At 34.7% G+C, this 26,040-nt stretch overlaps 1 protein-coding gene across 2 annotated transcripts in view; it reads left to right on the top strand.

Annotated features, from left to right (window-relative positions):
• Positions 1 to 26,040, top strand: part of USO1 (USO1 vesicle transport factor) — a 92,414-nt gene that overhangs the window by 49,847 nt on the left and 16,527 nt on the right. The window contains exons 10-18 of one of the 2 annotated variants that reach the window (XM_074274208.1): positions 4,035 to 4,175; positions 7,440 to 7,528; positions 11,240 to 11,394; positions 15,206 to 15,417; positions 16,398 to 16,418; positions 20,911 to 21,021; positions 21,382 to 21,500; positions 23,057 to 23,238; positions 23,459 to 23,580. In XM_074274208.1, coding sequence (XP_074130309.1) covers positions 4,035 to 4,175; positions 7,440 to 7,528; positions 11,240 to 11,394; positions 15,206 to 15,417; positions 16,398 to 16,418; positions 20,911 to 21,021; positions 21,382 to 21,500; positions 23,057 to 23,238; positions 23,459 to 23,580 — 1,152 coding nt within the window. The remainder of the gene's footprint in view (positions 1 to 4,034; positions 4,176 to 7,439; positions 7,529 to 11,239; positions 11,395 to 15,205; positions 15,418 to 16,397; positions 16,419 to 20,910; positions 21,022 to 21,381; positions 21,501 to 23,056; positions 23,239 to 23,458; positions 23,581 to 26,040) is intronic. The other variant, XM_074274209.1, reaches the window with a different exon arrangement.

The following is a 26,040-nucleotide window of genomic DNA, read 5'->3' as shown; positions in this document are numbered from 1 at the left end:
CAAGTTTAATATTAATTTTTCTGTAACTCCTTTCTTAGGTGTTTGATGCATTTAGGATCTTATTACTCATCCTCTCCAATCCTAGGAATGATTTTAAATTTTATTTTACTTTATGTTTTATATGTTTTATATAACTACATGTTTGTGTGTGTATTCTAGTTATATGTAAAACAAATTTTTAATATATTTTTTGAAACTGAGTTTCAGATTCTTTTTATTCCTCTCACTTCACTGAGAAGGCATAACTGAAGTTATACAAAATATTTCCATAAAAAGTCAGAAAAGAAAACAAAGATCTTCACCCCCCCCCCAAAAAAAAAGACCCTTAAGAAAAATAAGTTTGTTTTAAAAGTATGCTTTAATCTATATTCAGATACAAGCAGTTATTTCTCTAGGTATGGATAGCATTTTTGATCATAAGACCTTCAGACTAATTTTAGTTCATTGTATTGCTGAGAATAGCAAAGTATTGATAGCTGATCATCTTTTAATATTGCTGTTATGTTGCATGTAATGCATTTCATTTTGTGAAGCTTGTGGAGGACTTAAAAGCTTTTTTTGAGAGCATCTTGCTCAACATTTTTTATAGCACAGTAGTATTCCATTATAATCACATATCACAATTTATTCAGCCATTCTCCATTTAATGGGCATCCCCTCAATTTCCAATTCTTTGCCCTGAGAAAAGAGCTGTTATAAATATTTTTGTACAAATAGGTCATCATCTTTTTTTTTTTTAATCTCTGGGGATTCTTGCCTAGTTGTGGTATTATTAGATCAAAGGATATGCATGATGTTATAGCCTTTTGGGAATAGTTCATATCTTATGATCTCATCAATTGGGGAATGGTTCTTATTTTTTATAATTTGATTCAGTTCCCTAAATTTGAGAAAAGCTTTTATCAAAGAAATTTGCTTCAAAATTCTTTTCACAATTACTATGACTAATTTTATTCCCCCTCCCACATTTATTCTCTCCTTTTACCCTGTCCCTTCTCAAAACTGTTATGCTTCTGATGCACCTCTTTCTCTAATATGCCCTCCTTTCTGTTATCCTATAGATAACATCCTATCCTATAGCTTTTGAATGTGTATATATTATTTCCTCTTTGAACCAATTTTGATGGGAGTAAGGTTCATTCACTCCCCTCTCCTCCTTTTCCCTTCTACTATAAATGCTTTTTCTTACCTCTTTTGTGGTAGGTAATTCACATTATTCCACTTCTCGCTTTCTCCCACTCTTTAATCCCTTAATTTTTTTTTTAAAAAAGTATGGTCCTTTATTATTCATCTTACACCTTTGTCCTGTCTGTATATACTCCTTCTAACTGCCATAATTAATAAAAAAAAAAGTTCTTATGAGTTAGAAGTATCATTCTTCCATGTAGGAGTATAAATAGATAATTCTGATTAAGTCTCTTATTTCTTTTTTCTTTTTCTTTTTTTTTTTTTTTTTTTTTTTTTTTTTTTGCTTAGGTTGGGGTTAAATGACTTGCCCAGGGTCACAAAGCTAGGAAGTGTTAAGTATCTGAGACCAGATTTGAACTCTGGTCCTCCTGAATTCAGGGCTGGTGCTCTATCCACTGTGCCACCTAGCTGCCCCCTATTTCTTTTGTTCTGATTACCTCCCTATGCTTCTCCTGAGTCCTGTTAATTTGAAAATCATATTTTCTATTCAGCTGTAACGTGCTCTCCTGGCAGTTACAATTACTAGTCTGTCCTAGACCCACCAGAGTACCTTTGACCACTGTCCTTTGCAGTGTGAGCTCTACCCGGCTCGCCTCCTCTGAGGCCTTCTAAGGTCTCTGGCCACAATCTCTTGAATCTATAGCTTAATAACCGGTAGCGCACTCAAGAACAACCACGTGTAATCTTAAAAGCCTTTATTATACCTACTCACATAATGCCCTGACTGATGCCCTGACTTGTTGGTTCCCGAGTGAACACCTGGTCAGAAGACCCATGTGTTCACTACCAAAACCCTTACCTCTTTTGGCTACCCATCTTGGCTTGGCCACTCAGGCTAGGGAGCCAGGGTGAACAGCAGGAGGTTAAAGAGGGCGGTTGCTGCCTGCAGTGGGCTTACATAGGGCCTGTGAGGTCACACACACAGCCAATCAGCGAGAGAGTCACCCATTACGAAACTATCTCAATATGGCCAGGATCCCGCCCAAGGGCAGTCCTAATATCCACAGAAATTACTTCTGGGCCTCAATCTCCCGATGCACTGTGTCCGCCCATTTAAAGGGCTCTTACATTCAGCTCTGGTCTTTTTATCGAAAATGCTTGAAATTCATAAAATGCATAAACATGAACCCATTCCCCTGAAAGATTATAATCAGTTTTGCTAGGTAGGTGATTCTTGATTTTAAATCTAGCTTCTACTGCTCTCCAGAATTTCATATTCTAAGTTCTCTGATCCTTTAGTGTAGAGGTTTGCTAAATCTTGCGTTTTCCTGACTGTGGCTCCATTATAGTAATAGGTGGATTCTTTCAATTTCTGTTTTACCCCCTGGTTCTAGAATACTTCAGGACAGTTTTCCTTGATAATTTCTTGAAAAGATAATGTCTAGGCTGTTTTTTGATCATGGCTTTCAGGTAGTTCAGTGATTTTAAAATTCTCTCTCCTGGATCTATTTTCCTGGTCAATTGTTTTTCTAATGAGATATTTCATATTTTCTGTCTTTTCATTCTTTTGTCTTTGTGTCTTGATTTCTCATAAAGCCATTAGCTTTATTTTGCTTAATTTTTGCTTAACTGTTATTTTTAAAGAATTATTTTCCTCAGTGAGCTTTTGTATCTCCTTTCCTATTTGTCCAGTTTTGATCTTGTTTTTATTTTGTTTTGGGTTTTTTTGTATTTGTTGTTGTTGTTTTTTATCGAGGCAGTTGGGATTAAATGACTTGTCCAAGGTCACACAGCTAGTAAGTGGTAAGTGTTGGATTTGAACTCGGGTCCTCTTGACTCCAGGACTGATGCTCTATCCACTGTCAGTTTTGCTTTTTAAAAACTTCTCATTACCTTTTTATATTTCCTTTTTTGCATTAGCCCATTTTTTTCCTCTAACTCTCTTATTTGGTTTTCAGAATTTTTTTGAATTCTTTCCTGACCAATTCTTATTTTTTCTTGGAGGCTTTGGATGAAGGAGCTTTGACTTTGTTATTTTCTGAGTGTGTTTTTGATCTTCCTTGTCATTTTAATAACTTTCTGTGGTCAGAATCTTTTCCTGTTGTTTGCTCATTATCCCAGAATATTACTTGACTTTTAATTCTTTGTTTTCTGTGAAGCTATTGTCATAGATCCTTCTAGGGACCTGATCCACAAGCACTCTTTTCTGCCCTGGAGCTGTGAGGAGGGTCCCCACTTCATTGTGGCTGTGGTCTTCTGATAATTTTTGAGTTCCCTTCTTATTATTTATTAGGCATAGATTTATGAGTGTGTAACAGTTGAAACGGCACCAAATCTGGAGAGGGAAAGTCTGAGATCATAGTTCTTCTACTTGCCTATGTGACCCCAGGACAGCTTTACCTCTCTAGTACTCAAATTTCTCACCCTAAAATGAGGAGGTTGGTATAGATGAAATTCAAAGTTCTTTGAGCGCTAAATCTGTGATCCTTTTATTTTAATTTAGATCTGTTGATCTTTTCCATTGGTCTTTTTTTCTGGCTTTTTGTCCAGAACCAGGTAACTTCAGTATTTTGACTTTGTAATACATTTTAAGGTCTGAAGTACAAATCTTTTGACTTTTTTTTCCTATAATAATACTTCCATGTCCTTGCTAGTCTATTTTTCTGAATCAGTTTTGTTTTCTTTTTATCTGGCTTTGTGAAAGTGACCTGGCTTTCGAAATTTATATTAATTTATTTAATACACAATATTTGCTTGTTGACTGATTCCTCTTATTAAATAAATAAGTTTAGCATAATAATATTTGTAATTTTCACCAAGAAGTAAAATTATGTCTGTCTAGGTTTTATTTTATGCTTTCCTTCTATTTTAAAAACAATTCTTTTTTTCTCCTTTCTCCAACTTAGCTTGTTCGAGTTTTGGTATCACCTACAAATCCTCCAGGTGCTACCAGCAGCTGCCAGAAGGCAATGTATCATTGTGGATTGTTGCAACAACTTTGTATTATCTTAATGGCTACTGGTGTTCCTGCTGATATTCTGACTGAGGTAAAGTATCTGATATTGGGAACTTAACTGTTTGGAGAAAGGCTATATGCCATGGCAAATTGAGGCTGGTAATTAGCCATTCATTTACTTGTCATGTATTCTACGAAAACCACTTTGCTGGAAGTTCCAAGGCAGAAAAGGACTAAAATGGAGCTCCAGAATTTACATTCTCTTAAGAATTATAAGATGTATAGTAAATAATTTTAGCTCCTTGTAAGATGTGATGATGCAAGAGAGCAACTTAGTGGTTCAGTGGATGGAGAGGGAACTGGGAGTCAGGAAGACCTGAGTTTAGCTCTAGCTTCAGGCACTAGCTTTGTGATCTTGTCTGCCTCAGCTTCCTCATCTGTAAGATGGAGGTAATAATAGCATCTGCCTTCCCCTGTGTTGTTAGGATTGAATAAGATAATGTTTTGAAGGGCTTTGCAAGCCTGAAAACACTATAGAGGAGTCTAATCTTATGTTTTTTCTCAGTTGTAGCTGCTGGTGCATGATCCATATCCTACCCCTATTCCTCCATAACCATAGCTGCTTCTCAGACTCCTGTCTTAAGCTTTGTCTTTTCCCTAGGAACACTCTTGGTAACTTTATCAACTTCCATAGCTTTAGCTATTATCTCTATTCAGATGACTCATAAATTTAAACATCAGGTCTCTTTATTCCTAAATCCTTTCCTCTTTGAAATTTCCATTTCTGTTGAAGGCACTATTGCCTTTGGTCTGCTAGGTTTATAATCTCAGCATTATCCTCAACTCCTTATTCTCCCTCACCTCACCTACCCAGTTTAAGACCATATTACCTCTCTCCTAGTTATTGTAATATCCTCCCAATTAGTCTTCCAGTCTCATTTCTGCCTACTACAACCCATCTTACACAATGCTAACAAATTTAAATGCCAATGTGACTTCCTTAATCAACTCCATTGGTTTCCTATTATCTTGCCCTCCAAATAAAATAAGTTCCTCTGTTTAGCATAATTTTAAAAGTCTGGACAACTGTCTTCAACTTATCTTTGCAGCCTTATTTGGCGTCATTTCCCTTCCTGCATTCTGTGTTTCATATAAGCTGACTTTCTCTGTGTTCCTCATAAGATACTCCATCACTCATCTCCATGAATGTATCTTTTCTTACCTCTGTCGCCTGTTCTTTCTCTTCTTTTCAGATGTAGCTAAAGTACCATTTTCTGCATGAAACTTTTCATGACTATCAGAGCATTAACCTATTGTTAATGCTTTTCCCTGTTATTACATTTCATTTATGTTGAATATATTTACAAATATATTCCCCTTCTTAATAGGAGGGGAGAAAATACAAAAGTCTTAGAACACAAATGTGTAGTTATGCAAAACAAATAGCAGCATTAGCCATATCCAGAAAGAGGAGAAAATATGTTTCAAACTGTATTGTGGGTTCATTTAGCAGTTTTCTATCTGGAAATAGATTGCATGTTTAATCATGAATTTTTTGGCCATTGTGTGGGTCACTTACTAAGTCTTTCAGAGTTCATTATTTTTATGGTATTATTATTCTTGAATAAATTGTCTTCTAGTTCTGCTCATTTCACTTTGCATTAGCTCATTTAAGGTTTTTTGGAAGTCATCTCTATTATTTCTTATAGCATAATGGTATTTAGCACCACACTTTGTTCAAACATTCCTCGATTGATGGGCAGTTTTCAGTTTTTTTGCCATCACAAAAAGAGCACTTATAGATAAGTTTGTATATGTGAATCCTTAGTCTCTTTGGTTTCTTTGGGTTAAGACCTACTAGATGTACTGCTGGTCTAAGAGTATGCACCTAGTTCTAAATTCCTCTCCAGGGAGGTTGGACTAGTTCACAACTAGACCAGCATTAAATTTGTGAACTTATTTTCCTATAACTTCTTTAGCATTTGCTGTTTTCCATTTTTTTGTCAACTTGGCCAATCAAATGGAAGAATGAATTATTCACTTCTCTATTAATTATTAAAAGCATTTTACAGGTTATTGATAGCTTTGATTTCTTCCTCTGAAAGCTTTCTATATCCCTTAAACAAAAATGGCCAAGAATCTCAATTTTGGAAGAAGAGATTATTTCCCCCCCAAAAAAAAGCTAAAAAAATTTTTTTTAAAGATGTAAATCATCCCTTTATTAAATAAATCTGTTACATAAAACCTCCCCAATAGATCCACTGAAATGTCTCATTTTAGGCCATATGGACGTCAGAACACAAGTCTTAGTGATCTATGGAAGCTTTACTAGTTTGGATTACTTCAATATCTGCTATCTATGGATCAGCCCAGACAAGTTCTATTAAGAAGCACGTTACCCACATGGTTGCAGAAGGATGAGCTTTTTGCTTTTGGCAGCTCTTCAGATTATAAAGGGCTGTGAGGGTAAGACAGGGATGTACTCTGTGCATAATTATTCAGAATCTTTAAAATACCAACATTTGCTACAGATGGGTCAAGCTAAGTAAAACAATGTTTCAATGTACAGGATCTCAGCAATCCTAAGTAAACTTTGTGGAGTGATAGTGAAAGTAAGTATTTCATTTGACCATCATTTCTTCTTGGACTCGATGGAGACAGCCAGGACCTTAAACCCAACAACTTTAGAAATAGTTTTTCTAGCCCCATCCTCCTGGGAAATTATCCCTGTGAAGATAAAGCCTATCCAAGGTGAGCACAGCCCTGGCCAAGTAAAGAGGATTACTTTAGGGTGTCTCTAGTTGCAGACAAACTATCTCTAAAACATGTATAGGTCACAAGGCAGGAAGTTAAAGCATATATTAGTGCCAATACAATTATAACTTAGGAAATCATTAGAATACATGTCCTGAGAGGTGTTGTGTTGATAGTGTTTTATTTTTTTTTATTTATTTTATTACTTTGACTGGGAAGAGGTAGTTTGCAAATGCTAAAGAAAGAAGTTGTGGCTATACTGATTTTTATGAGCTTTGCTTTTTGTTTCCTTATAAGATTCATTAACTATCATTTCATCTAATCACAAAGGATTGTCTTGTTTTTCTAAAGTATTTCTAAAGTAACATGAATTTTAAGGTTATTTATAGAATGTTAGTGGAAAGTGAGGGACATTTAGTGTAAGAAATGAGAGATTTTAATTGCTACAAATTATTTGCTAATAGCCTTTGAAGTTTTTCTAGCAGACTTTGGAGATTAAGCTGAAAGAAAAGCAGTTAAGTTTTTTTTCCCTACTCTGGTCAGCATTAGCCCTTCTTTTTTATTTTTATTTTCTGATAAATATTAAAATTTTTCTTAACAGACCATTAACACTGTATCAGAAGTTATTCGAGGCTGCCAAGTAAACCAGGACTACTTTGCATCTGTCAATGCACCTTCAAATCCACCACGGTAAGAGAAAGGGATATATCAATACTTAGAAAAGATTCTAATGGAAACTATAAGTACACTTAATTAACTTTGATTTGGTAATAAAACGTGTATGTTTTTGTCCTCTAAAATTTAGCGGTATACCTTTCAGATGGCAAGAGATTAATCTTTTCTGCAAATCAGATATATACCAGGTTTTTGATTCTGTATTTGAAACTTTAGGTGCTGTTTTTTTCCCCTAATTTTTTTGTCTGTTACCAGAAATACCTATTCAGTTGTAACTTTTAAAAGTTATGCTTGATTTGATTTAATTACCACTTGACAAAACGTGTTGTCTTTCATCTCCAGAATGTGATTTTTCCCACACTTCTTTACCCATGTTTATTTTTAAATGGAGCTTGTCAGCAAATGGAGGCATTGAATTAATTGTTCGACCAGGTTGAATCCTTACTGCCTCCAGCTTTTGTCTGTGATTCCTAATCATGAAAATTGATTGTGTTTTTTTTTTTGTTTTGTTTTGTTTTGTTTGTTTTGTCTTTTTTAATCTTGTTTTTGGAAATAATTGGGGTAGAATTTTAGTGGAGGGTAATGGGTAGATATTTCCAGAAATGACATAATGTTGATATTCCCATTTTATAGATGAGGAAACCCATGATAAGAGGGTGGTTTGCCCAAGATTACCGACCTTTTAAATGGGCATTAAAAAAACTTTTGTGTCCCAGGGTCTCTAGTCTTGAATACAGTATCTTTTCTCTTCTCCTCCATATGGATGTAGTGTTCTTTTTCTAGGAAATAATGAATGAATAGGCAAAGCCATAATTCTTCCTTTTCTTTTAAAAACTTTTTTTCTGGTTATACATGTACATTCATGTTTACTTATTTTTTAAACACATTTCCTTATGAATCATGTTAGGAAGAAAAAAATCAGAACAAAAGACAAAAAACACAAAAAGGGTGAAAAAGAAAAAGTGAACACAGCATGTGCTGATTTACTTTGAGTCTCCATAATTCCCTCTCAGGATGTAGATGGCGTTTTCCATCCAAAGTTTATTGGGATTGCTTTGGAGGATTGTGTCTTTCATAGTTGATCATTGTGCAATCTTGCTATTGCTATGTACAATGTATTCCTGATTCTGCTTGTTTCGCTCAGCATCAGTTCATGTAAATTTTTCCAGACCTTTCTAAAATCAGCTTGTTCATTTTTTATAGAACAATAACATACTACTACTTTCATTTACCATAATTTATTCAGCCGTTCTCCAATTGATGGGCATCTAGTAATTTCCATTTTTTTTCCATCACAAAAAGAGTTGCTATAAATATTTTTGCACACGTGGGCCCTTTTCCCTCCTTTATGATTTCCTTGGTACATAGACCTAAGTAGAAGCATTGCTGGATCAAAGGGTATGTTCAATTTGATAACTCTTTGGGCATAATTCCAAATTTCTCCCTAGAATAGTTGGATCATTTCATAACGCCATCAACAATGCTAGAAAAATTTTTGTTCATTTAGATTATAAATATGAAAAGACCCAAAAAAAGGTTATCATATATACAATACAACATAAAGAGGATTCAATATAAAACCATGAATACCTGTTTCGTTTATTTTTTTTTTAAGCTATCCTGCTTTCCTGTGCTTCCAAGTTTTTCTGTTTTCTGTTGTGCATTTAATTTTTTTTTTTCTCCCTCTCTCCTCTACCTTCCATCTTAAAAAAGGTGGAAACATTAAACACAAATATGGGTAAATATTATGTACAAAACCATACTATACATTCTTCTGTTTATTAATTCCTTGGATGTAGATAACATCTTTTTTTCACACGTCTTTTGCTTTGCATATTTATAATGCTCAAAATGAGTTTGTAATACAAAATTATTCTCAGAATAACATTGGTGTTAACTGTATTCAAAATTCTTTTGTTTCTTCCCATTTTATTCCTCATTATTCCATGCAAGTCTTACCATGTTTTTTTCTAAAAGCAGTCTGCTCATCCTTTCTTACAACAGTGCTATTCCATCACAATCATATACTCCAACTTGTTTAGCCATTCCTAAATTGATGGGCATCTCCTCAATTTCCAATTCTTTGCCACCACAAAGAGAATCACTGTAAATGTTTTAGAAAATATAAATTCTTTTCTTGGGAAACAAACCCCATAGTGGTATTACTGGATCAAAGAGTATCGACAGTTGAGTACCAATTTGGATGTAGCTTCAGATTTCTCTCCAAAATTTTTGGATCAGTTCACAATTCCACCAACAGTGAATGGCTTGCAAATTTTCTATATCCCTTCCCAACATTTGTTGCTTTTCCCCTTTTATCATTTTAGCCAATCTGATAGATATGAGGTAATATCTCAAACTTGCTTTAATTTACATTTCTCTAATCAATAGTAATTTAGAGCATTTTTTACATGACTATAAGTTTTGATTTCATCATCAAAAAACTGCCCAGTCATATCCTTTGACCATTAATCAGTTGGGGAATGACTTATTCTTATAGGTTTGACACAGTTCTTTTTATACATCGAAAATATGAGACCTTCATCTGAGAAAGTCTCTAAAAATTTTTCCTCTATTTTCTGCTTTTTATTTTTTCTGTGGTTGGATATATTGATTTTATTTGTATAGATCCTTCTAAATTTAATGTAATCTAAATTATTCCTTTTGCACCTCAGAGTGCTATCTGTTTATTCATAAATTATTTTCCTCTCCATTATATGATAAATAATATGTTACATGTTCTTCTAATTTTCTTAAGATATCTTCCTGTGTCTATTTTGACTTTATCTTGGTAAATTGGTCTATGTCCAATTTCTTTTCCAGCTTTCCCAACAATTTTTACCAAATATTCATTTTCAAAAAGCTTAAATATTTTCAACACAAGGTTATTACTAACTATATTCTCTTGCTATTGTGTCTACTTTGTCAACTATGTCAAACTGATCTACCCTTGTACTATTTCTTAGCCAGTACCAGATGGTTTTGTTAATTATAGGCATTTTGATTAGTTTAAGATCTCTTATTACCAAACCTTTTCATTTTTTTCATTAATCTCTTTGATAATTTTTGACCTTTTATTCTTCCAAATGAATTTTATTACTTTTTTTTAGCTCAATAAAATAATTTTTGGTAATTTCATTGGGATGACATTGAATAGATTTGGTTAAATTATCATTTTTATTAGATTAGCTCTGCTTATCCATGAACAGTTCATATTTTTCCAATTATTTAAGTCTTACTTTATTTTTATGAAAAGAGTTTTTATAATTATGTTCATGTACTTTCAAGGTTTAATTTGATAGATATACTCCCAGATATTTTATACTGTCTAGAGTTATTTTAAATGGGGTATCTCTCTATCTCTTCTGCAGGGTTTTATTGGTGATATGTAGAGAAGTGTTGATGATTTATGTGGTTTTATTTCATAATGTATTTTGCTAACATTTTTCAGTATTTCCATTAGCTTTTTAAGCTTTAGAATTTTCCAAATATATCTTATTGTTTACAAAAATAGATAGTTTTATTAGACAAATCAATTTTTCAGGTTTTCTTAATTGAGTGAATTTGGCTTTAGAAAAATAAGATAGTCCTAGAAAAAAAGATAATATTTTGCAACTCTTCCTACACATCAATAATTATTCTTTCAGCCCCTAGGTCTCACGTGACTGAGTGTTGGGCTTTGGTGCTTTGGTTCTGATATGCATTTTTCTCTTAAAAATGAAACAGGCCTGCAATTGTTGTGCTTCTGATGTCCATGGTTAACGAAAGGCAGCCATTTGTGTTGCGCTGTGCTGTTCTCTACTGTTTCCAGTGTTTCTTGTATAAAAATCAGAAAGGACAAGGAGAAATTGTGGCAACACTTCTGCCTTCTACTATTGATGGTAAATTTTTTTTTAATTGCTAGATTGAATCCATTTCATGCTTTTATCCATCTTCCATCCATCCATTTCATGCTTTTATCCATCCATATATATCTGAAGATTAATCTTAATTTTAATAAAATGTAAATGTTTTGGTTTGAGCGATTCTTTTTTGGAAATATCAGCTCTGTTAGAGACCCACAGCTTTATTTATTTATTTATTTTTATTTTATTTCTTTTGCTGAGCCAATTGGGGTAAGTGACTTGCCCAAGGTCACACAGCCAGGAAATATTAAGAGTCTGAGGTCAAATTTGAACTCAGATCCTCTTGACTTCAGGGCTGGTGCTCTATCCACTACATCAACTAGCTGTTCCTCACGGCTTTAATTTTTTTTTCCTTGATAGCATTTTTGATTTAATAAGCAATACATGTCTGGTGCCAATTATATACATATATGATATTTAAGATCCTAAGTTGTAAATGATTTTTATCAGCACGCTTTCATGTCAGACTGAATAAATATTTGAAAAATCACCCTTTAATGCATTTTTTTCAATTTTTTTTTCTTTTCTTTTCTTTTCTTTTCTTTTTTTTTTTTTTTTTTTTGGTTATAGCTTTTTATTTACGAGATATATGCATGGGTAATTTTTCAGCATTGACAATTGCAAAATCTTTTGTTCCAACTTTTCACCTTCTTCCCCAGATGGCAGGTTGACCAATACATGTTAAATATGTTAAATATAAGTTAAATACAATATATGTATACATGTCCAAACAGTTGTTTTGCTGTACAAAAAGAATCGGACTTTGAAATAGTGTACAATTAGCCTGTGAAGGAAATCCAAAATGCAGGCGGACAAAAATAGAGGGATTGGGAATTCTATGTAGTGGTTCATAGTCACCTCCCAGAGTTCTTTCACTGGGGGTAGCTGGTTCAATTCATTACTGTTCTATTGGTGGCCACATCCATCAGAACTGATCATCATATAGTATTGTTGTTGAAGTATACAACGATCTCCTGGTCCTGCTCATTTCACTCAGCATCAGTTCATATAAGTCTCTCCAGGCTTCTCTGAAGTCAATCCTGCTGTCATTTCTTACAGAACAATAATATTCTATAACATTCATATACCACAATTTATTCAGCCATTCTCCAATTGAAGGGCATCCATTCAGTTGCCAGTTTCTGGCCACTACAAAGATGGCTGCCACAAATATTCTTACAACTTTAATTTTAAAAGGAAAGCAAACTCCATATAATATTGTTTGTCATGTATTTCTCCCTTTATGTTTTATAGTGCATATGGAAATGTCCATTTAATTTTGTTAGATCATAATAAAAAGTTAGAAAATAAACATCAGAAAATAAAAAAGAATATTTCTGCACCTTTGAGGAAAAAGCTTGGCTACATTAAAAGCACTACATAGTTTCCCAAAGATAACTCAATTTTTTCTTCTCCTACTGTTCATTTTTGGTCCCATTTCATTGTGCATTCATAACTTCAGCTCATGATGTACCAATAGAACACATCTCTATCTGGATCAAAGATTCTTTTATGGTTTTTTTTTTTCCCCAGGTGTTTTTTAATTAAAATTTGCATTATAAAATCTTGAGGTCAACAGTATAGATTAAAATTTCCAGCAAAGTAAACATATGAATCCTAAATAAACACTTCTTATCATTTTGGCATTCTGGAAATATAGTTGTGTGCTCTGCTACTATAAATCCCAACATCAAATTTTTATTTTATACCCATAAGCTCCTGACCTCTTCATTCTTCATTGCTTCCATTCTGCAGCGCGCATTTATTACTCATTCTCATCATGCCCCTCTCTCCCACTGAACAGTTTAAAAGCCTAAAATCTTCATAGCAAATAGGCAGGATCCAGCAAAAATAATTTCCATGTTTGTCGTTTCCAAAAAATCATGTCTCATTTTGCACTTTGAGTTCATCACCTCTCTGGAAGGAGCTGTAAGAGTAGGGAGAGGTGGAAAGAAAAATTCATATTTAGACCTCAGAATTCATGGTTTGCTGTTGGATTGAGCCAAGTTCTGTTTATAACTTGGCTCATAGTTGTTTTTCTTTGTAATGTTATTTTCATCATATAAAGTTTTAATCTAATTCTGCTCACTTCATTCTACATTCCATTTCATCATTTCTCATGGCACACAAGAATATTTCCAGTACATTTATGAACCACAATTTATTTCACCATTCCTCAGTGGACATCTATTTAGTTTCTAGCTTTTGGCTATTATGAAAAACAGAAATTCTTAAGCAGGAGTTCCCCTGTTTTAGATAGAGTAGATAAATCGATTGATCCAAAGATACACCTCTTAACGTAATTGATATGTACTTGATACATTTTATTTTATTCATTTAAAAATATATCTGGAAGTGGCATCGGACTGTCAAAAGGCTTCAGGACATAAAAATGATTAAGAAACCCTGATGTCACATTGGAAGAAACCATGGGAACAATCAGACGCAATCCTCTAATTTTTCAAGTGAAGAAATTAAGTTTCAGAGATTAATTGACTTTTCCAAGGTCATGCTTGGTAGTAAATTGTAAATCTCTGATTAAAACCTAGGTTCTCTGACTCCACACCTGGTACTTTTTTACTTTTGCATTCAGGTGCATATTATAGCATAGGTAAGAGTCATTTCACTTGATGTTTCTTGTGCTGACTAGGCCAGATTCTTAAGTTATTAAGGCTTTTATTTAGGAAACTTTTTCAGGGTTTTGTTGGGGAAAATTCTTGTAATTAAAAAAAAAATCTCTAGTTCTTGAAAATTAAGATCCATTGTGAATCAATGGGCTTTATAGAAATGTAAATCTTTTAAACTTTACTTGAATCTTAATAATTTGGAGAGGCTGTTTGAAAATACTAAGTATCTAGTTTCTTTACTTCCTTTACATTGATAGGTTACTTATAAGTATATATGCAACTTTGCTGAAGTTGATCTCCCCAAAATCCTGTTAACTACCAAGAACATAGTTGATAGAAATGGAAAAAAGAAATTCACTGAAAGGCATTCTGCTGTAAGTTTACCTGATATCCACATTGATTGTGGAATGTCTAAACAAATTTTGTGGTTCATGAATAAAATGGAATATTAATTTGCTACTAGAAGTGAAGAAAAAAAATTTTAAATGGCAGTACAATAAAGTAGAGCCTGAAAAACAGTGACTAGAACCACGTAAAAGACAGGTACTCTTATGTGACATACTTTTCAGAAGCAGCCAGTCAAGTGCCTCTGGCCCCCTCCTCTGCAGAGCTGGGGCTGCTGGTGCACAAAGTGCCAGCTCTGCTGCTGTGTTTCCTTCACTCACTATATGTGGCTGGGGATGGCTCTGGACAAAAGAGCATTTATATATGAAAATGAAAGTAATGGCAAAACAAAAGGCCAATATTAAAAATTGAAAAACAAAAAAAGAAAAGACAGATGAAAGAAAAAGCCCTGAAGCTTTGTTGAATCATTTGCCTTTTTTGAATAGGTTTTAGAAGTAATTTCATCATCTCCAGCTTGGTGCCTATCTTTTTTTGATATTCTTCTGAGATCTTATAATTCCTTCTATTGAATTCTTCAATAATTTTCTTTTTAGACACCATTTCTCCTTCATTTCTTCATATTTTAAAAATTGTTCTCTACTAATCCATTATAGCTCAGAGGCAAAGAGAGATGAATAATAACATCTTATGGCATTTTTATGACTTTAGGTGGCAACTTATCCAATATGTTGAATATATCTTCAATTCACTTTGAATTTAATTTGATCACACACATAGAGAGTTCTGACATTATCTTCTGCCTGCTAATTTTATAGCTACAGGTGTTTCAGTCTCTGCTGGTCAGCTGTTATGTGGAGGCCTCTTTTCCACCGACTCCCTTTCAAATTGGTGTGCTGCTGTAGCCCTGGCCCATGCATTGCAAGAAAATTCTACTCAGAAGGAGCAGCTGCTGCGGGTCCAGCTTGCCACAAGTATCGGCAACCCTCCAGTGTCTTTGCTGCAGCAGTGCACTAACATCCTCTCTCAGGTGCAGTATTTGGATACCCAGAGGGGAAGGGAAGTGTGCACTTAAGAAACATTTTTATTTCAGCACAGAAATCTTACAGGATTTGTGGAGCAACAGAAAAGTTTGCAGAGGAGAAAAGAGGGGGGCTCATGCACTCAGTTGCTCTTAGGAAAAAAAAAAGCAGTTGATGAGACCTTTTGCTAAGATATTTTGCCTCTGGCATTAGTTTTGTGCAACCTGATATTAATTAGGCTTGTTTTGCTATGGATGGCTCTCCTTTGCTTCAAGTCTTCACTTAGAGCAGAGCATTTTGCATGAAATCACCTTGAGCAGAAATACAAAGTTTCTCTGCTTAAGTTTCCTGATCAGTAACATGGTGGGGTTGGACTTTGATGGATCTCTGTGATACTCTGATTTGATTAGAGCCTTTCATGGAATTTAAGAATGAGTTTATTAAGGACAAAAGATGAATATTAGGAAGGTGAATAATATTTTAAGTCTTTTGTCACTTTTAAAAATTCCACCTTTATCTTTATTTCTAGTATTTTTTAGTCTCAGAAATAAAAAAAAAAGCTCGTGTCCCACATATTTAGAAGTAGCCAAACCTTCATCCAGAAAAGCTATTTATGTTTACTTAATATTGGTCAGCGTTTGCCATAACAAGCTATGAAAGCTCCTGTCTTAATTTAAATAGTTGTTAACTCTCTAGGCAGGGCAATCACACATTGAACAATAAGTAGTCATAAGGGTTTACAAATAATGACTTAGCTTCATGATGATTTCATTTCATCTCTCAATGGGAACAGTATATCACCTTGACCCCCAAAATGAATGTACATTTTAGTGAAATAGAATCACTTTTCAAGGTAGAATCAGCCATGAATGATTAGTTCTCTGATAAAGATGGGGGGAGGGAGGGAAGAATTTTGGTAAGATTTTTTTCAGATTTGATTTTTTAAAAATAGTAATACATGTGAATTTTTTTAATGTATAATTTACAGGGTGATAAGATCGACAGACGGGTATGTATCATCTGGTGAAGCTTAGGTATTTCTTAAAAATAGGGCCTTTTCTGTGTCTTGGGTTCTGCTGATTGATTTTTTTTAACTGCTTGTTGAAATAATACTCTACTTACACTTTCATGTGTCAGCCAAGATGGTACTCTTAAGGGCTTCTCAGTGGGATGCTGCAGTGGTGTCCTTGGAGCTATCAGTGACAATCCTAAGCTGTCCTTGGGCTTTCTTTTGGGATGCTTACACTTTGCAGAATTCAAAGGGTTTTAGTTGAAACTTTTCTTCTTTTCCATCTTTTTTTTTTTTTTTTTTCAAGAATGTAAAATTCAGTTTTAAGGTACTTATGTCATTGATTAATCAAGATTTAAAATAGGAATCATTTAGATGAATTGCTAAAATCATAGAAGTTTTGATATTTAAAAATCTTTACAATGAAACATGGTTTATTTTGTACATAATTTTATGCCTTAGAACATATGGAAATGCTTTTATAAATGAGTGATTGGCTAAAAAATGTTTAGTTTAAACTAGTAAACTTAGGCATGCTTGGTTATATGTTTTCACTTTAAAATCTGGATAGCAATAGCTGAGGTGCTGAGATGTGGGTTTTATTATGTGTAAAGCTAATGATACTGAGCATTACATCTGTATTCACAACATGATGAATATTTTATTGACATGAAATTCCATCTTGGTGCCCTATGTAGGGTTTGAAAAGGGCGAGTATGTCATAAATATTATACTTAGTACTATACAAGTATAAGGGAGAAATGTGCATCAAAAATTTTATAAGTTTTGCCAGACTTAAATTCCTAAGCATGTTTGTTCTCATAATTGAAGTCGATCAAAATACTAGACATGTTTTAATGTTTTACTAAAAATAGAGTTGAGATTAATTATCTAGAGAAGGCCAGTTCAAATTTCCAATAAATTATTTGAGTTGATTTCCAAGAACAATTCTCTAGCAATTAAAATCCTCAGAAAATGAAGTTACTTTATTTTGTTAATGTAATTAAAATATTTTCAAATTAAGAAATGTTTATTGAATTCCTACAAAGTTTAAGCTTTTGATGTCAAGAAGTGTGACAAATATATATAACAAATTATCATTAAGAGACATTTAGCTCTCAGTAAAACCTGCAGGTATATGCAATGAAGCAAGTTGATTTGTGTTTTTGTTTAATGTGTTTTCCATTATAAAGATCTATTTAGTCACTTTTTAATTAACTGAGATGTAGACAGTATTAAGCTCCTTGAGTTAGGGTCTATCTTTATTGTTTCTTAGTGTCTTGCACATGCTAGGCATTTAATGCTTAATGAATTTAATTTGGAAAGAGCACCGAGCTAAACAATAATTTGACCTCTGAGATCATAGCACTTAATTTGTACCTCTCATGTACTTATGTGTATCTTGCAAATGAAAATTCTTGCTTTCTTATTAGATTAATTTATGTGAGACCAAATTATAAGCTGTTAGTTATTTATGTGCCACAATCCTTTGGAGATTGTAGGCATGACTGAAAACAGATTTTTTTTTTTTTTTGCCCGAATTTGTCTTGCTGAGTATCTAGCACAGTGTTCTTTAGGAGCTAAAGTGAATGTTCGTTATGTTTGCCAGCTCTGGGCAAGTTAAAGGACAGCTATACCTTAGTTCCCTCATAGGGAAAATGGGGATGTAGAGACCTATTCAGTCTACCTCTAAGGATGGTTGTGATGAGCAAATAAGACTATGCTAGTGAAAAAACTCTGTACTAGTGTGGAGATGTTCTTTGTGGTTCTAATGGTTGTGGGGCTTCAAAAAATCAAGCCTGTGGAGGAGGATTTAAAAAAAAAAAAAGATACCAAGTCAGTGCCCAATAAAAGCTGACTTACTGGTTGGCTGATTTGGGTTTGCTGCTTAAGTAACCTCAGTTGTATAGTGTCTTTATTTTGTAGAGAGAACAGAAAAGTCTTGATCAGGAAAATGTTGGAAAGAGAGGTAAGAGCTTTTTGGCTAAATGGAAGCACTAGAAAATCAAACTAATGCCCCCTTTGACTAGCTTGGAAAGAGTCACACAGTGTTCGTTCTTTGAAAAGCAAGAAGGTTGAGCAGAAGCTTGACACCAAGGGAAATTTCAAGGCAGGAGAGTTAACATAGGTTATATGTACAGTTATATTGTCCTATAATACATATTTGTACCTTTCCTGCTTACACATACACACACACACACACACACACACACACACACACACACACCCCCAATGGAAAGAACCTCACCCCAAAAATGAGAAGGCTTGATTTGTAGGCCAGTTCTACCTCTTCATAGAAAAAGGAGCCTTGGACAAGTCACTTAGTTTCTTGGTTACCTCAGAGTCTTCATATAGAAAATAAAATTATACTGGATGCTTTTATCTGTAAGATTTTATAACTGACAATGAAGCTGAAAAAATTTTATCAGTAGCCTCTTGAAGGGTGAAAAATTCTTTGTACTGATGGGAGGAGGGAGTACTATAAGTGATTCTGTCAAATGTCTTGCTGAAGCTTTTTCTTTTAAATCTTGATCTCATTATTTTCTTTTTTTTTTCTTTTTCCAAGCACTGAGTAAATATAACAATGTTATTCATTTCAATGAGGCTTTCACTCTTTTAAATTATGATCACATTCATCTCTTTCAATCATATAGTACTTCCCCCATTAAAGGAGAAACCTTACACTTATTAGGGAACTGTTCCTCATTAACACTAGAAATTACTAAAATAAACTCACAAGTCACTCTTTCTTTTCAACTTTTCTTTTTCTGAACATGGGAAAGTTTATATTAAATCATAATGTAAATGATCTCATGTAAACTTACATCAAAGGATCCATTATTTTCATGATCACAATATAATGCATGTAATTTTTTTTTTTTACTTCTATTCCTTTGCTTTCATTCCATACTGTTATTGTTACTATTTAATGCCTTTTTTCTTTCTTGAGAGTAAGCATAGATTGTTTATTTTGATTTTAAAAATAGGATTTTTTTAATCCTAGAGACTTTTTAAGACAGTACTGTCTTATATGTCATATATGACGGGAGAATTCTAGTAGAGCTTTATACATCCAAAAGTTAAAAGGTGATAAATTTATAAAAGCTCAATCATTTTAAGTAGTACACTTTATTGCTTAACTATTCTGCTGTGGTTCAAAATGTTTTGCCAATTAAAAAAATCTTTTTGTTTCTTCTGAGAAAAAATGAAATGTGAATTGACCAAGATATTTTCTTATACATTACAATCAAATTTACTGTAAATTATTTCTATTTTTTCTATGATAGGGAATAAAAAACTATTCAAGGGGATTAAAAAAAAAATTAGGAAGCCAGTTGAGATCAAGAAGACCTCGTTTCAAGTCTTCTGACATATACTGGTTGCATAACCCTAAGCAAGTGACTTCAACTGTTATCAGCAATTTCAGCTCTCTTAAGACTAGGGGTTATGATCAAATACTGATCTGCATTGGTTAGTGTTTCCCTGTAAGAATTCCTCTGCCCCTGAGATCATTGGTCAGTTTCCTCAACTTCCATTCCTCCGTGAGAGGAAGTTTCTAAGTCATCCATGATACCATTCCATTGTGATTTCTTCTTTATGCTTTGTTGTTTGACAAAAAATTGTACTACGGAAATTTTTAAAATTAGAGATGAAACAACACTCAATTTAGAGACAAATTTTGGTGTTCAGATAGATTCAAACATATAAAATTAAATCTTCCTCCAATACCTGATTATGGCTTGAAAGTGACCTTGGATTCTCACAGATTACGATAACACAGTGTAGCCTCTGGAAACTTAGATCAAGTAGGACAGATTTGGGGGTACAGACTCAGTGAAGATTTGTGTGTGTATGATCTCAGGATCAACCTGTCTGGGTCTAGAGAGGCTGCACGAGGGCTTGTTTTTCAGCCAGGCCAGGTTGTCTGGAACAATCTGCCTGTAGGAGAGAAACAAGAGCTTGCCTTGGTGGGGAGAAACCCACCACCACCACCACCACCATGCTGATGATGGATTTGGGGAAGAGGGGAAAGGAACCTAGACTAGAGCAGAAGGGCAGTTCTCTTTTCTAAGTTTGTATTTTGAACATATTTGAACTGCTTTAAGGGAGATTGCTATATTCTTCAGAAAACATTTTTCTGTTAATATTTTAACGAGGCCAATTTATATTTATGAATATAAATTAATTTTTACTAATTCTAATTGAATTCTCTTCATCTTATTTGAGCTTGCTGTTGGTTGCATTTGGGAGTGCTGTGTTTGGATGATAGAAGAATGTATTCTTTTATTGACTATTAACAGCATGCCAGGAAGCTGGTTACTATACATGTATCCAAAATGGTTTTTATTCTGTTAAAGGGACATGGAGGTGGAAGAGGAGGAGGGGTGGGAAGGTACCAGGAACTAAGTTCTCTTTACTGAGAGAGAGAGGAAAACTTCAATAAACATATATAACTTATGGCAAGAAATTCATGGCACTTTTTTTATTTCAGGGGAGCAAAGTACAAACAAGAGTTGGGTTATTGATGTTGCTCTGTACCTGGTTAAGCAATTGTCCTATTGCTGTCACACACTTTCTTCACAATTCAGCAAATATTCCATTTGTATCCTTTGTTTTAGATAGCTAAGAGTGATTGTTAAACTTTTTTTTTTTTAAATAAATAGTGCTAGGTTCAAATTTTGCCTATATGATTTCAGTTGTGTTAAAACTCATGTTTTAACTCACTAGGGGAGTTATTTTCCAGATATGATATTTTGTCAGAAATGATTTATGATATTTCCTAAGATTCTTAAGCAGAAGATATTCACTTATATGATTCATCTAGATGGGCTTTGTACATGTGCCATTATACAGTATTCAAAAGGACATTTTTCCAACAAATGTGTAATAATTTTGTGAATAGCAAAACAACATACCTTCGGTATGTGATGAAGTCTATCATCTTCCTTAACAAGAATTTCAGCTTACAGCACAAATAGCAGAAAATCTTGGAGAAGAGGAGCAGTTGGTTCAAGGTTTATGTGCTCTCTTGTTGGGCATTTCCATTTATTTCAATGATAATTCACTTGAGAACTATATGAAGTAAGTGGGGAGAAGATTCATACTTTTAAGTACTCTGCACAGAAACAATTATATGAGCTCTTGTGGTTAAACAAAATGTGGTTAACAAAAATCCTTGGAAATGCTTCAGTGAAGGAAGAAGACTATCAATAAAATCCTAGATCATTAAAGTGTGTGTCTTCCCTTGTATGCTGGCTGACACCATGGGTTTCTCAGCACCTGATGCAGTGTTCTGCACATGAAGTGGAATCAAAATTTGTTGAATCAAAATTGCTGTGAATTAGCTCATGTTTATTAAGTGCCTGCACTGTGCCAAGGCCTGCTAAGTACTAGGGAGCCACAGAAAGACCAGACCCTACTTCCCCTCCCTTCTCTCACCCTCGTTCACAGAGAAGATAGCATGGAAACAACTGAACAAGTGAGCTATCTACCCAGGAGATATATACAGGCTAGGAAGAGGGAATGGTCAGCAAAAGGAAGATCCTAGAAGCTAGGAGGATCAGTGTACAGAGGTATAGAGTGGAGGGGTAGAATATTATGTATAAGAAATCAAGAAAGCCTTTTTGGACTGTAGACTACAAAAAGAGAACTAATATCTAGTGATGTTGGAAAAGATACCTTGGGGCCAGATGGTAAAAAGTTTTAAAAGCTATGGGACTTCCTTTTTATCCTAGAAGCAGTAAAGAGCTGCAGGAATTCTGCATAGACATGGTAATTAAACCTATGAGAGCTGATGACTTCAACAAGAGAGAGGGAAGAGTAAAAGAGTCAGAAAGGTCAGACAGGGAGAAAGGGAAAGGATCTAGGAGGCCAGAGTGGTCCTCACTCTTCACTGTAATGGAAAGGTTGAGAAGAACAAAAACTGAGAAAAAGCATCAATCAAGTGCAATTAGAGATCATTGGCAACTTTGGAGGGACAGGTTTCAGATGAGGGAAGAGGTCAGAAATTGCTAATAAAAATGAAAAGGGCTAATAAGGAGTGAGATAGGAAGGTCTTGAATGTATTAGATAGTTTCTGCAAATTTAGATAAGGGGAGAAAGAGAATGATAGCTGTAGATGATACTGGGATCAATGAAAATTTTTTAAGGATTGGGGAGACTTAAAAATGTTGAACTCATTAGGGAAATAGCCAATAAGTAGACAGACATTGAAGAAAAAAATGTGAGGAAAAATGAAAGGAGAATGGGGTCAAAGGCATGTGAAGAAAGGCTGGCGTTGGTCAGAAGATAGTCTCATTCAAGACTAGAAGAAAGAGAATTAATAGAGGATAATGTCCAGGACTTTAGATTGCAAAGGGCAGAAGAGAGGTCATGGCAGAAAGATTCCACAGGACCTTAACCAAGCGGAAGAGGCACAAGGAAGGGAGCAACAGCTTCTTTCAGGCTTGGAATAAGTGGAAAATTGTTCTTTCTTGCAGTAAAGGTCCCATTGAGATTGAGTAACAAATAACAAGTAATTGGGAAATAAAAATATTGTTTTCCTTGCAAATATAATTTGAGTTTAGTGTTTAAGCTATAGATAATTCTTTAATATGTCTGTATGTCTGCCTGTTTCTCCCCCCCCCCCTTTTTTTTAGAGAGAAATTGAAACAACTTATAGAGAAGAGAATTGGCAAAGAGAACTTCATAGAGAAGTTGGGTTTCATTAGCAAGCATGAACTGTACTCAAGAGCTGCCCAGAAACCACAGCCAAGTTTTTCTAGCCCAGATCACATGATGTTTGATCATGAATTTACAAAATTAGTGAAAGAACTTGAAGGTGAGACACATTGAATGGAGACAGTGTATTTGAAAAGTAATTAGGATAATTAAGTACTCTTTCTGAAGACCTTTAAGACTTAATGAACTCCATAAGGGCATTGTTCTTTAGACTGATTAATCCATAAAGTGTTTTCTTTTCATTGATAGATTATGCATAGCTATTGAAATCCTATTTATAAAGTTTGGAAGATTTAACTATATACCGTTTTTTTTTGCAGGTGTCATAACAAAGTCCATTTACAAATCTAGTGAAGAGGATAAAAAAGAAGAAGAGGTGAAGAAAACATTGGAACAACATGACAGCATTGTGACTCACTACAAAAATGTGATCCGAGAGCAGGTAAATGCCAGGACAGCTGTTCTCTAGCTCATCAGGTTTAGGGCAAAATTCTTTTAAGGAGCATTCAGGAGAAATTTTGTAAATTATATAATGTGGTATGATGCAAACTTGTTTTAGTTCTAATTATGTAACTAAAACCCTTTACAATTTTGAAAAATAGTCTTTCAGAATTGACATTTATTTATAGGCTCCTGGCTTTAAAAAAAAAAAAAGTCATTTAAAAAGGTCCAGTATTAGTTGCAATTTTATTGCTAAACATTTAGGACAGGGGTTCTTAATGTTTTTTGTGTCATGGACCCCTTTGGCAGTCCATATGAAGTCCATGGACCCCTTCTCAGAATTATGTTTTTAAGTACACAAAATATATAGAATTGAAAATCAATTATTTTGAAATAGTTGTCAAAATATTAAAAAGGCAAGTTTATAGACCCTAAGTAAAGACCCTGATTTAGAGGAATATTTTCTTCAAAATTACTTGAGCAATTTTTCATCTACCCCCTTTTCCTTTATTTTTAAACTCAAGGGTTACACATTTGAAGAAATGATAGCACTGATATGTAGTATATCACAGTTACAGGCAACCAACCCTTTTCCATTAGGACAGCTTATAGTGTTGGGAGAGATTTTAGAATAATGTGGGTTAACTCTTGATTTTTCCTGTTGAAGTGATGTTAAGTGCATCCTTGCTGCTCCATATTTAATAGAAATTACTAAAACACACTACAGTTCAGCAGATTTCTATTTAGTACCTACTGTTTCAGAACATTGTACTAGGTATTTGAGGCCGATAGAAAATCTACTTTAGTTATATTTCTTTCATGAAAATTGCCTCTAAATTTTTTATGTAGTTTATAGGCTCATAAATCTAGATTTGAGAGAGATTTGAAACTGTTTTGTCAGACTTTCCCACCTGCTCATGAGTAAACAGAATTCACAAGAAGATAAGTTTGTCCCACAGACCTAGTCATAGAGTGGACATCAGAGATGAGAGTTAAATCTTAGTTTTGACCTTTAGAGCTAATGTTCTTTCCATTGCTTCGCTGCCTTCTATTTTTACTGCAATAAATTAGGAAGTGAAAAGGCATCTTTATTGTGGTTGTAGATCAGAAGACCTGGGACATGGGGTTTGGGGGAACAGAATTATATTGAAATCTTGGAGAGACTTTACATGACCTTCTGAAAATTCTGTGTTTGTTGTTGAGAAGCTGATCTAAAGAAGTTTGGCCCGCTCTCTTTTGTTATGTGAATTCTCTGTAGCACAAGCATAGATGTTAGAGAGGTAGGATCTTTTGCTCCCCATCAGCTGGATTGTGTGCTGCTTGCCATCACCTTAAAACAGAGGTAAACAGAGCTCTTTGAGTTCAAAGTCAAATCATTTTGTTTAAGATTATTTATTGTTTATGGGTTTTTTTTTTTTTGCATTTTTGAAACCCTCCCCGCCATAGCTAATGAGGGAAAGGAAAGGGGGAACCCCATTTCTCGGTGCATAGATAATCCCATGAGGTACAGTGTCCCCTGTAAAATGAATTTACAGGCCTGAAAACCTGGATTGATAAATAAAAGGTTTATTGTAGAAATTTGGAAGTAAAGTTCAGGAAGTAAAGACGCCAGCGCCAAAGGTGGCCTCTTGGGGGGCAGGAACCCCTACATGGCTGGAAGGATACCATGTGTTGGTGGGAGGGCTCCTGCCAAGAGGGTGTTCCGGCTCACCTCTTTTATACCCAAAAGATGATGGGCGGTATCCAGTTCTGATGGGCTTTTCAGTTAGCTCAGATCAGGTGAGGACTGGGGGAAGCTGAGCTGATGGGTGGGGGCTGTGCCTGGATATTGTTAAAGGGACTTCAATCACCATCAGTTCCCCCCTTAAACAGTTGAGACTTAAATTCATTTAAGAAAAAAAAGAAAATATGGGACAGTGTCCTTCATTTAAGGAAAAGTTGAAGATTTTCTCCAAAGATCTTCAGAGTAGCGGGGTCCTCTCATCTTGTTCCCCCCTCAAACCATCGCCTCCAGATGCATGTGGGAAAAGGGGCGTCGATCTCCTCTTTAACTGCTTCGAGCTGACAAGGGTCGTAGAGATTTGGGGTTTCATGCCAGGAGGTGAGGCGTGAGGTGTGGGGGATGGCAGCAGAGCATCAAGGAGGTGTCCCGGTCAGTTGTCCCCAGTCAGTGTTCTCCAGACTGAAAGGCCAGCTGAGAATCCAAAGTGTGAAGCCTAGAGAAAACAGATCTCGGGAACAGATTAAAAGTGGGGTGTCATCCAGGGTGGAGATGGTGACATTCAGGAGAATGGGGACTTTACCAAGAAATGCATCAGGTCCCTTCTGTGGGCTGCTTGTCTGATGGCCCATCTAATTATCAAAGAGAAATAGGAGAAAATGCTGAGAGAAAAAGATTATTTGTAGCCTAGCTCTTTCACCCTTAATTTCCAGGAAAGCTAATTTCTCCTGGGGTTGGGAT

Source organism: Sminthopsis crassicaudata, chromosome 6 (assembly GCF_048593235.1).
Source record: "Sminthopsis crassicaudata isolate SCR6 chromosome 6, ASM4859323v1, whole genome shotgun sequence".
In the NCBI taxonomy this organism is placed as follows: Eukaryota; Metazoa; Chordata; class Mammalia; order Dasyuromorphia; family Dasyuridae; genus Sminthopsis; species Sminthopsis crassicaudata.
The sequence above is the reverse complement of the archived record's forward strand: the minus strand, read 5'-3'. Positions and strand labels throughout refer to the sequence as shown.